This window comes from Bipolaris oryzae, assembly GCF_000523455.1.
Source record: "Bipolaris oryzae ATCC 44560 unplaced genomic scaffold scaffold_227, whole genome shotgun sequence".
NCBI classification, from domain to species: domain Eukaryota; kingdom Fungi; phylum Ascomycota; class Dothideomycetes; order Pleosporales; family Pleosporaceae; genus Bipolaris; species Bipolaris oryzae.
The window spans coordinates 712-13,843 of record NW_006911503.1 but is presented as its reverse complement, the minus strand read 5'-3'; the positions used below and the strand labels follow the sequence as shown (position 1 = coordinate 13,843).

The 13,132-nt window shown below is 47.5% G+C and overlaps 6 protein-coding genes across 6 annotated transcripts; 4 read left to right on the top strand and 2 right to left on the bottom strand.

Moving 5' to 3' along the window:
* Positions 1-123: 123 nt before the first annotated feature.
* COCMIDRAFT_30402 (glycoside hydrolase family 18 protein) lies at positions 124-2,133 on the bottom strand (the record flags this gene model as incomplete). Its single annotated transcript, XM_007694590.1, has 8 exons — positions 124-304; positions 382-643; positions 697-846; positions 905-992; positions 1,046-1,320; positions 1,373-1,543; positions 1,594-1,883; positions 1,934-2,133. 8 exons carry the CDS (start codon positions 2,131-2,133, stop codon positions 124-126), a joined length of 1,617 nt encoding a protein of 538 aa, XP_007692780.1.
* A 1,055-nt stretch (positions 2,134-3,188) lies between these two features.
* COCMIDRAFT_60515 (carbohydrate-binding module family 50 protein) lies at positions 3,189-4,836 on the top strand (the record flags this gene model as incomplete). The annotated part of the gene is made up of 4 exons (XM_007694589.1): positions 3,189-3,769; positions 3,833-4,082; positions 4,137-4,606; positions 4,662-4,836. Coding segments are annotated over 4 exons (1,476 nt in total), but the record flags the coding sequence as incomplete, so codon positions are not given.
* Positions 4,837-4,911: 75 nt separating this feature from the next.
* COCMIDRAFT_45124 (carbohydrate-binding module family 50 protein) lies at positions 4,912-5,151 on the top strand (the record flags this gene model as incomplete). Its single annotated transcript, XM_007694588.1, has 2 exons — positions 4,912-5,018; positions 5,073-5,151. Coding segments are annotated over 2 exons (186 nt in total), but the record flags the coding sequence as incomplete, so codon positions are not given.
* Positions 5,152-5,547: 396 nt separating this feature from the next.
* Positions 5,548-7,677, bottom strand: COCMIDRAFT_108112 (uncharacterized protein; the record flags this gene model as incomplete). Its single annotated transcript, XM_007694587.1, has 3 exons — positions 5,548-5,789; positions 5,841-7,152; positions 7,225-7,677. 3 exons carry the CDS (start codon positions 7,675-7,677, stop codon positions 5,548-5,550), a joined length of 2,007 nt encoding a protein of 668 aa, XP_007692777.1.
* Positions 7,678-9,362: 1,685 nt separating this feature from the next.
* COCMIDRAFT_68016 (uncharacterized protein) lies at positions 9,363-10,365 on the top strand (the record flags this gene model as incomplete). The annotated part of the gene is made up of 3 exons (XM_007694586.1): positions 9,363-9,553; positions 9,622-9,835; positions 9,868-10,365. Coding segments are annotated over 3 exons (903 nt in total), but the record flags the coding sequence as incomplete, so codon positions are not given.
* A 1,781-nt stretch (positions 10,366-12,146) lies between these two features.
* On the top strand, positions 12,147-12,809 carry COCMIDRAFT_30398 (uncharacterized protein; the record flags this gene model as incomplete). The annotated part of the gene is made up of 1 exon (XM_007694585.1): positions 12,147-12,809. One exon carries the CDS (start codon positions 12,147-12,149, stop codon positions 12,807-12,809), a length of 663 nt encoding a protein of 220 aa, XP_007692775.1.
* Positions 12,810-13,132: the final 323 nt, after the last annotated feature.

The following is a 13,132-nucleotide window of genomic DNA, read 5'->3' as shown; positions in this document are numbered from 1 at the left end:
CAGGCACATCCATCAAAACCCTTTCAACTTACTTAAGAATACAATGCAAAACTAGCTCACGAGCTTCTAGAATCCATGAACGTACGAAATATATCCCAAACCGAACTCCTCAGTTGCCAAAGCTCATAGCTCATCCCTCTTTCGCTTTCCGTTGGCCTCTTTCGGAACGAAATCCCAGTTGGTACCAAAGTCCGGCATATCGAAATCTGATTCTGCTAGGACCTCTTCCTTTTTCTTAGTGCTCACCGACGTCAATGCTTCCAACAAAGAACCGTCATCTAAGTCGATTGCCCATATCATGGTTCTGCGATGGGTAACGATGTTAGCACAGCAATATGATAGGAGTGATGATTGGGCAAGGGAATTCAAAGATCAACTTACCCTCCCAAGCAACGCTGATTTGCATAGTCCAGCTTGATCTTCAGCGTTTCAGCGTCATCAAAGCTTGCCCACTGGTTACCGTCCCAGGTAACAATTTTCGCTGCCGCCTCGAGGTCATGCGAAACTGTTGCGCCATTCTCTATGATCTTGTTGATCTCAGCGGCTGATAACACGCCTGGAGTTCCAGTGCATTCACCACCCTTCGCACCCTCAGTGAATTCACAACCCGCACTCATGCAATTGGAATCCTTCATCGTAAAAGCTAAGTGTGAGGGTTAGCATAGGTAGAGGCAGATGATGGAGGTGGAAATTTACTTCGACCGTAGAAGCCTAGACCCATGACTACGCGAGCAGGGTTGATGTTGTTTCTCCAAAGAAGCTCAAGGCCTAGCTGAATTTCGGTAAGGTTGGTGTGTGCGAAAGCGTATGGGCCGATACTTTTGACTGTACTGTCCCAAACGCCGTCTGGATGATCCGATATCAGCATACTTCCCCCCATTGCAAGAGATGGAAACTGTCTTACGGATGTCATAAGTCATGATGTTGAACCAATCTACCCATGGCTCCAGCTTGATTATGTCGAAGCCTTTCATGTACCAGTAAGATGCTGGCTAAGGGAAATTTAGTTCCGTAGGCTGCTTAATTTGACGAGAAGTCAACTTACGAGTGTGAGTGTAAGGCCGTAGTATCGGCCACTGCCGTTGAGGTGGTTGCGCAGATTCTTCAAAAAGGTTACATAATTCTCAAAATCTTCCGGAATACCTCCACGGTCCTCTGCAACAGGGTATTCCCAGTCGATATCGACACCATCAAAGTTGTTGGCTTTCATGAAAGTCACTAGCGATTCGAAGAATGAAGCTTGTGCAGAAGTGGATTTCGCAAGGTCGGAGAAGGTGGTCCGGTATGGACCAGGATCATTCATGGCCCATCCACCGATAGCTACAGCAGACACAATCAGTAAGAGATTGAGCAGGAACTGGGTTGTACTGACCGATCCAGACTTGAAGGCCGGGCTGCCTTTCCTTCAGTTTGGTTACTCTCTTGTACATTTTGGCCGTCTCGGCATCCATGGCATCGATGCGGAATGTTGTTGGGTTGACGAGCGCAAATGCAAAGTTGATATGAGTGTATGCTCCAAGAGGGATTTCTTCCGGTGGCATAGCTTTTAATCTATTAGTATACCATGAATTAATGGAGTACAATGTTGCTTACTTCCGCATGGTCTTTGCATATTCCAGCCCTCGTAATAGCCTATGAGTTTCTCATCGGCAGTCCTCGTATTACATTGAGGCGAAGGTGTGACAACCCCATTACAAAAGTCTGAAGTCGTGCCACAAAAACCAAAGTCACTGCAGCACACGTTGAGAGGGCATGTTGAGGCATTGGACCACTGGGCTCCCCATCCAGGATCACATTCGCTTTTGTAGTCGCATGTGGAGATACAACCCTCACCGCAGAAGTCGGGGCCAAGTCCGCAAACAGCTTTGCCAGTCGTTGGGTCTCTATAACATTCATTAGTAAAGTGATACGTCTTTTTCCATGGTGGACTCACAGCGCTCCGCAGCATCCTATCTTGCAACCCTTTGTCTTGCTGCATGTATAGTCGTCGTCCTCGGCTGCTGCTTCAACACCACCTTGGAGAGCAAACGTGCGAAGGCTGGAGTTTTCTTGGGCCAGAACAGAAAAGAAGTTGATTGATCGCAATCCCAAACTAAGCAGCAATGCCCGTCTTGTAAACGACCCGACGACCATAGCTACAAAAAAGTTACACCGTACAGTAGTTCAAGACGCTGGTTTGTTTTCCATAAACTACGAAAGAAAGAGTGACAATGGATCTCTACATCAACGACGAGGGGACTTCGTTGAGCTTGATTCACAACCATTGCAACTGCAAGCTCGGGCCCAGGCAATAATGGTCGATCCAATTTCAAAATGTTACTAAGAAAAAAACGCTCCTTGCATTCCCCTGAAGGTAGTATCGGCTAGTTCGCGGATGATCACGTCCCTTACAGCATGGATGCAGTGGCAAGCCGAAATTAGTGGAGAGTATGTTCAGTCTGTTCTTAGTCTAGCACCCGAGCTAGCCTATCATGGCTTGATATCAATTACTGGGATGAACAGAAGGCCTTAATGTGGACCCGGCAGCCAGGAATTCTTCGGCACCTACATGCACGCTTGGTGGCCTGAATACCAAGTCTTCATAAAACGTCCGTTATCTGGGGCGGCCTTAAGGCGTTGGGGTCCAAAATGCTAGTGAATCGGCCCGCGCACTGATAGCCCTCGTGCGAACATCGACTCAACTAGCCTATTCTGTCGTATTAATATCGTAATTTACACTTAGCGTAGCCCCTGCATGAAAATTGTATCCTGGTATACTAACTCCATAGCTACTCGGCTTGCAATCATTGCCGTTTTGGTTGTTTTAGTGCATACACTACATGCTAGGTTGCTCCGCAGAACTGCAGCCCAAGGCGTGCCATCGGTGGATACTCAGTTTACAGCTCGGGAGGAACCTTCTTCTAGTCCACCTAAGGCTGCCAGCAGGGGTGAGGATATTTCGAGCACGTCTGGACTGATGGCAGGGGACGGTCATCATTAAACAGAATGCATAGTCCGAGGCTACGGTATCACTGAACTTGCCTGGAAGAACTTGGCATTTTGGTGGCACGAGGCTTCCCCATCTCAGCGTCAAATTCATACCAGCTCACACCTGAGCTTTTGAGTAATTGACGACATACTCACACATCTTCGCCATGGTTACCGTGTCTTTCTGTCGGGGCTTCGTTGCCGCGTCGATTTTTTTCAAGTTCAGTAATGCCCAAACGAGCAGTCCCACAGGCCCTACACACCCCAACATTGCCAAAAACTGCAATGCTTTCCATACTGTCGTCAGCGGCGATGGATGCTGGGCAGTGGAAACCAAATATGGAATCTCGCACGCCGACTTCATCAAATGGAACCCTGATGTTTCTGATGACTGTTTGACCAACTTCTGGCTTGGTTCTTCATACTGCGTTGGCGTTGGTGCACTCCCGAGCTCTAGCATCAGGAGCAGCTCTGCGAGTGTGCCAGTCACAAGTTCCAGTATCAGGAGCGGCTCTTCCAGTGTGCCAGTCACGAGCGTGCGCAGCAGTACCATCAGCTCATCGAAGATTTCATCAATAAAGTCTTCCAGCACACGAAAGACCGTTACTCCTACTGCCCCGTACTCTATTCGAGAGCCAGTACACACATGGAACATCTCAAGCACGACGGTGGAGACTACCTTTCCACCGAAGAAGACACAAGCAGGACAAGTTTCGTACTGCAACAACTGGCACTTGGTATCGGCTGGAGAAACATGTCAGCAAATTGTTGGCGCAGCTACTCGGGCAACGATGGCACAGTTGTAAGTCAAACCCCTGCCTTGATGTTGATTTTAGGAAGAAAACTGACCGCTGACGCTATTTAGTCTTGAGTGGAACCCAGCTCTAGATAGCGACTGCTCTGGACTCTATGATGGCTGGTGGGTGTGTATTGGCATCCAGCCGCAGTCCATGACGGTGACGTTCGACTATACCATTACTGCTGCCCCTGTAGAGGTTCCCGAGCCCACAGCATATACGCCAACAACATACCAAGATGCAAACTCCAGTTTTGTGGCTTCGCCAACCCAAGCGGGCCTTGCCTCCAACTGCAAGGCTTTTCATCAAGCAAAAGATGTAAGCATCCAGTATCCCTAGCGGGTAGATTTACTGACCAAATGTGCTATAAAGGGAGAAACTTGCAGGCAGGTACTTCAGTATGGTCTCATTTCGCAACAACAGTTCTTTGCTTGGAATCCTGCGCTGAATGGAAACTGCGATGGCTTGTGGTTGAACTACTACTATTGTGTGGTAGCTGGCGACTCTCTACCTGCGCCGCCCGTAGAAACAAAACGGCCTTCTTCGGTCCCCCAGAACCAAATCAGTACCTGCAATATATGGTACAAAGCAGATGGCTCTGAGACGTGTGACGAGATTGTAAGCATGTATGGTCGGTTCTCGAAAAACGACTTCATCAAATGGAACCCTACTGTCGGAACAAACTGTGGGGGCATAGTTGCAAACCAGTATCTCTGCATCGGTATCCCTGGAACACCGACTACTCGTACAACTGGTGTACCGAGTACTACTGCTCCCCCCTCTGAAATGCCGACACAAAGTGGCATGGTGGAAAACTGTAGTGACTTCTGGCTCGTTTCTCGGTAAGTTGTAACCCGTAGAGCGCACGATGTCTATACATGCTAATATGGTCACCAGATCGGATACATGCGCTTCAATTGCTGGAAGCAAGGGAACTACGGAGCTTCAGCTCTTAACCTGGAACCCAGCACTAGGTACCTCCAAATGTACGAACCTTACACCAAACTTTTACATCTGTGTTGGCGTCGCGAGCGGAAGTGTGATTACTACGAAACCCCCGACCTCCAACTCCGCATCATCCAGCAAACCTTCTTCTGCACCTGCTTCATCCAGTGCAACAACTTCCGCTGGTGGGGCCATCACGACGCCCTCTCCAACACAGGCGGGAATGGTTGCTGGCTGTAGAAGATTCTATCTCGTTCAGGCCGGCGATGGATGTTGGGCCATTGCCAACTCTGCTGGCATTGCTTTGAAGTAAGTTGGTGGATTCCGTTGTATAAAAGATTGTTTGCTAATATTGTTTTTCAGTGACTTCTACAAATGGAACCCAGGAGCTGGTTCTGATTGTTCGAATCTTTGGCTAGACACCTGGTACTGTATCGGAATAGCTGGGCCAGTCACTACAATCTCTAGTGGGCCGCCCGTGCCAACTTAGTTGCCGGAAGTTGTTCGCAGCCATATTTTGTGTAGAGAGTGTTTGACCTTTTGTAGTATTAATTTATACGTGTATAATTTGGCAGAAATGTATTAAGAAATCATGATTATTGAAGCATTACAGATGCTACTTTTGTCCTTATCATTCATCTCAGATCGTATGGGGTATCAAAAAAGTTCCCTATTACTTGGGATAGTGCTGTTTTAGCTGTCATCGCAAAGTGAAGAACGTATCTCCATGGTAACATGATCAATATCGAAGTTGAAGATGACGTTGCTAATAGGCATATTACTTAAAAATGTAAATAATACATGAGGAAAGAAAGAGAGAATCCCATGAAATAACCAATCAGGCGTCACTGCCACTGCACCCATTTGTAAACCCTCCAGATGCCATAACAACTTTGTTGTTTGCAAAGCATCTTGCCTTGACCCAAATCGGGGTGCGGAAGCTTGCAGACCATTCATAGCCATTTTCATCTGGTTGGTCAAAGTATGAGAACCCCCATTCTGTGACACCCTCGCCCAAGCAATATCTCGTTTGTTTAAGAATGGTTTCTTGTCCGTGGTCCCAACTGCTGAAGCCAGCGCCTGCATCCTAGGTTAGCAGATATCAAAATTTAGTGTCGGATCGTAGTGTACCTTTGATAGAGTAGGAGCTCCAGAGAAACTTGTAGTCTCCATTACATGAACCGTACGTCTCCTTCATTGGCCATGGCCTGTTATCACGCTTGACATTGATCTCATACGTGTAATCGTCTCGGCGCCATCTCCCTCCAAACTTCCAGTTTAGCGGATTCTCAGGATCGTTTCCGTCACAACTGTGAACGATTCTTTGAAAAGATTCGATACAGTCATCCTTTTTGAAGTCGCCAGCGTCCTCGCCGAGCTGCAAGACGAAGGTGTGTTCGTCTAGTGTGCCTTGGAAATATGTGAACTCCCTCCTCCAGCCAACTTCATGATCAGGCGCGTTGACATCTTTGCCACAGAACTTTTCAATGCTCTCATTCATCCTGTCGGCTGTTACATAGCCTTTGCGTCCTTCTTTTTGCCAGCATTTGAACTCGTCTGTGACGGCGCACGTCTCCGAGTCCTGGCCGAGTACTTTAGCGCGAAGATCAATGCCTTTGGCAAGTGCAAATGAGGCAATGGTCTCGTGTCCCAGTTCATTAGGATGAAAGAGTTTACCAAAACTGTCAGGTAGTCCTAAGCCTAGGGTCGGATCGAACCAGTCATTGTCTCCCGGACAGCCGGGTGGTGCAGGAGCTCGTTTGTTGAGCTTGTGGATAACTTCCGCACCGGGAGAAGGCGACTTCCAAAGAATACTGTCGTAGATGCTCGGGTCAATTTCGTCCTTGTTAGACGGAAGTGTGCCATTCTCGTGCATTTGCTTGATCTCCTCTTGTCTTCTCCTAAGCTCGTCATGTTCCCAAGTGGCCAGGTTGGTGGACGGTTTAAAGAACTGGAGATCTGGCTGATCATTGTCGGGGTACGCTCCGCTTGAAGATGGATCACACATCTGCCCTTTGACTCCGTCTCGTACCCAAGGATCCCAGTTTGAAAACCCGATTTGGTATTTGATAGACTCTTCGTCGCGCAAGATGTATATGACATCCCTGATTGCATTGTTGATGGCCAAAACGAGTTTGTTGAACCTTTCTCGTCGCGCAGTTGTGAGCGTAAGAGCAGTCTTGAACCAATATTTGGGAAGCCATCTACTGAATGCCCACGACTGTTTGGTGGCACAATCATCATTCTCAGTATTGAAGAACTGGGAATAGCCGTTATACACGACGACCCCATCTTCGGCCATCTTATCGTTGAGAGCCAAAAGGATCTGCTTGAGGTTGGACTTGAGAATGGTATCGATGTTCTCCTGGGCTTTGTCGATGATTGCATTGCATGTCTCTTCTCCCTCGTAGGGAAGCATGACGCATTTCTTGATCATTCCAGCCTAGAACTTTTGTAAGTGCGTGTCCGAAGGTGAAGCCAGAATGTTTTCAAAACGAGATTCAGAATAGCGTACCAAGCAAAGATCGTTTCCACCAGCAGTCATGATAACCATGTCGATGTTGTCTTTGAGCTTTTCGACTTGCTCAAATATCTGCACGGATCGGTCCCCGCTACATGCAGGAAACTGGAAGTCTTTGACTGAGGATCCAATTGTGTTGTAGACCAGCATTGGATATGACAGGTCATAACGCGAACACAACCAACTGTTTTCATCGTGAAACACACTGCCTAGGTGATTACCTGAACCAATACCAGCAGTGAAACTGTCTCCTATTGCAACCAAGTTCTTCACCCAAGAGTAGTCTGTTGGGTCTCCGTCTCTTCGCGGGCGGACTACTGGTTTGCGTTCCAAGATATTCGAGACTGATCGTTTGTTGATACTTTGTCGCTGGGGTTTTATGGCAGCTCCAGAGGCTGTGGAAATGACTGATGTGAATAATACCGTCCAAGCCAGTAAGGGAGCCATGATGCCGTAAACGAGAAGGCAAGACTTTTGCAAGATCCGGATCAATGATAGGTTGGCTACCTTTCTAAAAGGCTATTGTAAGCAGACTTCGAGAGAGCAGCTGGGAAAACTCACTTGAGCAAAGTTCTCCTTTACTCGTCTGTACAGATTATGAAGACGAAGATGAGCCTTTTGCAATACCAAACGGCAATTTTGGTGGGAGAAGCAATAGAACCGAAAGCAAAGCTGCCTATTCCTTGTTCAGCGGCATACGGCAATCGGAAGAATTGATGGGAGTATGGTCGCCTGAAAGTCGAGGCATGGACCCAAACCCTCTAATGTCGGTATACATTTAGGCCCGTTGCACAGCCATGTCCCTGTCCGGTATCTTGTCCGCATGCATGCAACCAAATGCTTGTAAAGCTAGGTTGCGGGAGGGTGCAGGGGCTTGCATAAAGGTTCGCACTAGCGTAAGTCGGCCCACTCACAAAATATGGGGGACACACCTGGATGCTAGCGGCTCGGGGCGCCTGATCGACCCTGAAAAGCATGCAAGGCCTGAAAGAAGATGAAAGTTGGGTAACTTCAGGGGACAGAGTTTGCAAGGCCTCCACTCACGATCGGAGATACGCGTTCAGTGTCATACACTTTGTGGCTGTCATAAGGTTAACAGACGCTTGACAGATCTGATTTCATACTTCATTCAGCACACATGCACATGCTAAAGTACATACCTTAAAACACTGAATGCGATACAATCGTTCTGTATAGGTGGGTGCTTCTTCATCAATCAATCGATCTCGTGTCATTTCCCGTTTTCTCAGATCTTGTACTTGGCAGCCTGTATGCCCGCACATCCATTTAATCAGATGCACAATAAATTGCGACGTTGCATGCAAAGAAAACCCTGCATATATTTTTTAAGGCGGCCTCTATTGGAAGCGGCCTTATCAGGCACTTTCCTCGTGGCGGAAGTGCCGTCCTTGGTCTGAGTTCATCTACTAGCCCCTCGCTATCATCTCGGCCCTATCTCACCATCGTGTCGGGTCAGGCGTTCCGCTGTTTTGTTACGGTATCGTATAATTTACTGGGATCAGCTTTTCAAGATAATCTTAAGCTGCGAAGCTAATGAATTTGATCAACACATGACACCGCGGCTGGGTATTCTAGCATGTGTTGCAAGGATGATTATTCATTTTGGTTACCCGTATGCACTTGTTCCACTGCCCAACAGTTATATTTAGCGCATCTCAATATCGATGCCTTGGCTTTCCCTTTATGGAAGGACCAAGCTAGTTCTCTTATGGTGGAAAATGATGGGTGCAGCGCACACAAGGTCTCTTGAGATACGGTGCTCTCAATCGAAGCCCGCTGTGTTATCGTGGTCCTACTCACCAAGCATTTCCAACTGTGACATGTCGTAAAGACGTGACTCAATACATTCGGTGAGCACACTTGATTCCCACCATGGAAAAAAGCAGCTAACTTGCTTATAGTTTTATTGCATCATGGCTTCTTCCATCTTAACACTCGTTTTCTCTACTATCTTGGCTGCTCATCCTGTTCTTGCAGGGAGTCGTGCCTGGGAATCTTCGATCGTTTATACTCCACCCAGTTACACTGAGCTACATGGCGACCTTTTCGTACCCGAGAAAGAGAATGCAACAATTGGCACAGGCTCTCGGAGGTCTACAAATGTAATCAAGAAGCGCTATGTGACCATCAACCCAGGTGCCGCCAACTCGGACGACCGTTTGTGGCCAAATGGCAAGATTACATATTGCTTCGAGTCGAAAGCGACAAAGGAGCTGTTCTTCGAAGATCTGCTCGAGGCGAGGAAGCTGTGGGAAAACTCAGGCCTTGGATCTGGCTTTGACTGGGAAGAAAAGGATGAGTCGTAGTAGGTTAATCCCGATGAGAAACTAATTTTTGAAGACTGCATCAGTTCTGACAGAACCTTTGCAGCTGTAACAACAACGCGAACAGGCCGAACTTCCTTCTCATTACCAAGAGCGATGGACTGTCCTGTACCGTCGGCATACCGCCTCTCAATAAGATGAGCGGCGACCCAGAGAACAGAGGGCCTCTGATGAGACTGACTGCAGATCTTGATATTGGAAAGCAAAACTTGGTTGCCAACTTCGCGCATCAAATGGGCGTAAGCATCCCTTCATATTCGGTTCGTCGAAACCCAACTAATAAGAGACTTAGCATGCGTGGGGTCTGCATCACGAGCATCAAAATCCAGCCTTCTGGTCATCTGACTACGCCGCTGCCGGCGGAAACGTCTTCGGTGCTTCAAATTTCAAATGCGAGAATCTGAAAGACTATGCCAGTGTCGCTGCAACGCTAACTGCCGATCAAATGAAGAAAGCTTGCACTTCGAGGGCTTTTGCCAAAGCTCATCGATTCAGCGCTGCTGAGTATCTCCCATTTGTTGATTCAACTGCATATAGAGCGAGCAAGTCGGTTACGGAACCTGATTGGGACTCTATCATGATCTACGATAGTGGTATGGGATCAGTCTTGACCAAGCCGAATGGCGATCAGATCAAGCAAGTCCTTGCTCCCAGCCAACGTGATGTCGAGGGTCTAAAACTCTTGTATGGCATTTCGCCCGAGTCAAAATTCAATCCACTTGGAAGTAAGTCTAATTCCAAGAGGAACAAGTTCAATGATATCCGTAAGAAAGAGAGGGACAGTGGGTGTGGAGAGGTGCCCGATGATGACCCGACAGGGCAAGTATTGTGTACTCCCGCTACCTGTGGTGGAGGCTCTTGCCCGGCTAGGAGAGCGCGAGCTGTAGAGACCACAAGCAACCGGAAGGCATTGCCTCGTGCAATCCCGACAACAGCAGACCCAGTGTTCGGTTTCTTGAACAAACCAACACAGGGAGGTCTGGACGCTTTCGCCCAAGAATTCTTCGATTCCAAGCCTTTCTTAGTCGACTTGGAGGATGTCGACCATCAAGAGCATTCCACCTCCATCTTCATGCAGTGGAAACAAGGACCGTTCATGGCTGGTGTCATGGGTCTGTATGGATGTACATCTGTGCTGTTGACTTCTCAATGCGGAATGTTTATGGTAAGAGGCCATCAGTCTTCGTGAGAGATATCATTTAGCTAATAATAGACAGTCGCATCATTGGGAAAGCTGGTGGAAGGGAAAGCAAACCGAAGAACAGTTCCGAAATGCAGTCATCAAGCCCCTAGTAGAAGGCGATGTTGACAATCCCTCCTTTCTGGGTTTTCCTCAACTCCCCCAAAACTGCCTAACTAAAGAGAAGAATCTTAAGGTATGTATATCCTTTTTTTTATTTAATAACTGCGGTTCCCATATACTAACGACATCATCAAGGCAACCATATTCACACCTACCTTTGTCGCCGGAACCAATTCGAAGTACCAGCCTCGAGTAGCAATGCTTGTGGAAGCTGTTGCTAAGTCCATGTCAATAGCAGAGTCCGACATCACGATCCAACTCTACGACGCTAAAGTGGAGGACAACTACAAAGATGATTACCAACAGGTCAAAAATACTGATACAGCAAGTGGCAAGGTCATGCTGACTTACAATAACGACATCTTCAAGGATGGGCGCAGGGCTGCATACCAAGTCTGGGGCGGAGCTTTGGTGACCGATGTAAAGCAAGCTAACAGTGCTATCAACACAGCAATGATGCAGGTGAGTTGTGATTTCTATATGCACAGTCATTCTATGTTTAGCTACAATCGCTGAACGAACAAAATCTGCTCATGATATGGCGTATGCTGACTTCGGGCTCCAGGATACTTGGGAACCAAATTTCTCAAGAAAGCGAGCGATTTTGAAATTTTTCGGTTTGGCTTAGGCTAAACTCCACATTTGACTTCACTTTCCCTTGTTTCTTTTCGCCCCCGTTTACCTTAGTCCCATCTCTTCTTCGTCTATAGCTCTTCACAAATCAAAGCTTTCATGCGTCCTCAATGCGTTTCGTATTTGGAGTTGTTCCATAGCTAGAACGTACATTGTGAGCTTTTCAGTGAAACAAGGGGGTATGCAGTGAAAGGTGGACCCACAAAACGCCTTTGATGGGCTGGAAGACGATTCACTGATTAAAGCCACCGCCCTTATATCCATATCTTTCTCTCCCACGTGCATGTGTCATCGCCACGCAATTTACTCGATCACCAAGTTGGCAGTTTACGTAAATTTCATCACTGCACTAGAGTCATTTACTTCAATCCGCAACTGGTCACACGTGTCGCGCACGATCATTCACTATGGTTTCAGTAACAGAGTTTTCTGGTTCATCTCTATACTCTGGCCCAACAGCACAAAGTGCTCGCCTCACTCAGTCATTATCTGAACGCCATCTTCAATTTGGGTACTCTCCATCAACCTTTTCCGATATCTTTCCTTTGACTGCTTCTACGGTCGGCTCCTTCACGCAACCTTCATACGGATTTAATACTAACTCCAGACACCTCTCTGAGTCCCACACTCCAAATATGTCCAGTCAGTCCCAGCCGCCATCCGAGTCTGATGAACATTACATTAGAAATATGCGCGCTGTACGCCAGAATCATCTAAGTATGCCTGACCACAATGAATTTGTCGCTGCTGCGATATCGAGACGGAACACAACACAACTATCTAGTACGATGCAGGTTGAGATCCAGTCGCCTCCATACCTACTGTATGATGAGAATGTTGACACTCCGTCAACATATATTGTCCAAAGTGCTCACGATATATATTTCCATCAGCCAACAGCAGAGGACTTTTCCCGACAACATCATCCACTGCCACCACCGCCAGTGGAAGTATACGACATCGATCAAAATCTCCCAGTAATCGAGCCAGACTCATACCTAGAAATGGATGAGCTTGAACAGCCTATTAAAGGTCCTGGTGATTCCCGACCTTGTAACACAGATGCAGATACTCCCACGCATCCTTCCACTCCGTCTCCGCCCGAGCCATCATTCTCACATTACAACGGCCGCGTACAATCCATCGACAGCGACATGTATCAGCCAGCTCTAGGCGGCCTACACAAGATCTCGAACATTTCACGCAAAATCTCGAAGTGCAATGGAATCAAAAACGCGGTCAGCAGGCTAAACCCTTTCAAGCGCCAGCGACGGTTTCGGAGTGCGACAAAGCGATAAAAGATGGGAAGGTCCTTTGTTCGCTTCGTTCCAAGTCAGCCACCAACCAAAGACGCTGCATGAGTTGGCCGCCGGTAATAATAGAGTATACATGCCCGGAAGTCTTGGAAGTGCGCACTTGTGGTTAACTCTATTGCATGGGCATGGAGATGGTAGACTTGCGGGTCAGCTTTTCCTTTCCTCCTCTTAGTATAAACACTCAAAAGTTAGCTGTTGCATTCACTAAAAGCATTTTCTTCTCTTCTTCTAAATCACACTCCGACGCTATCTCTTTGTGCTGAACAAAAAAGCCGCATTTGCATCTGTACTCCATCACCTAACAA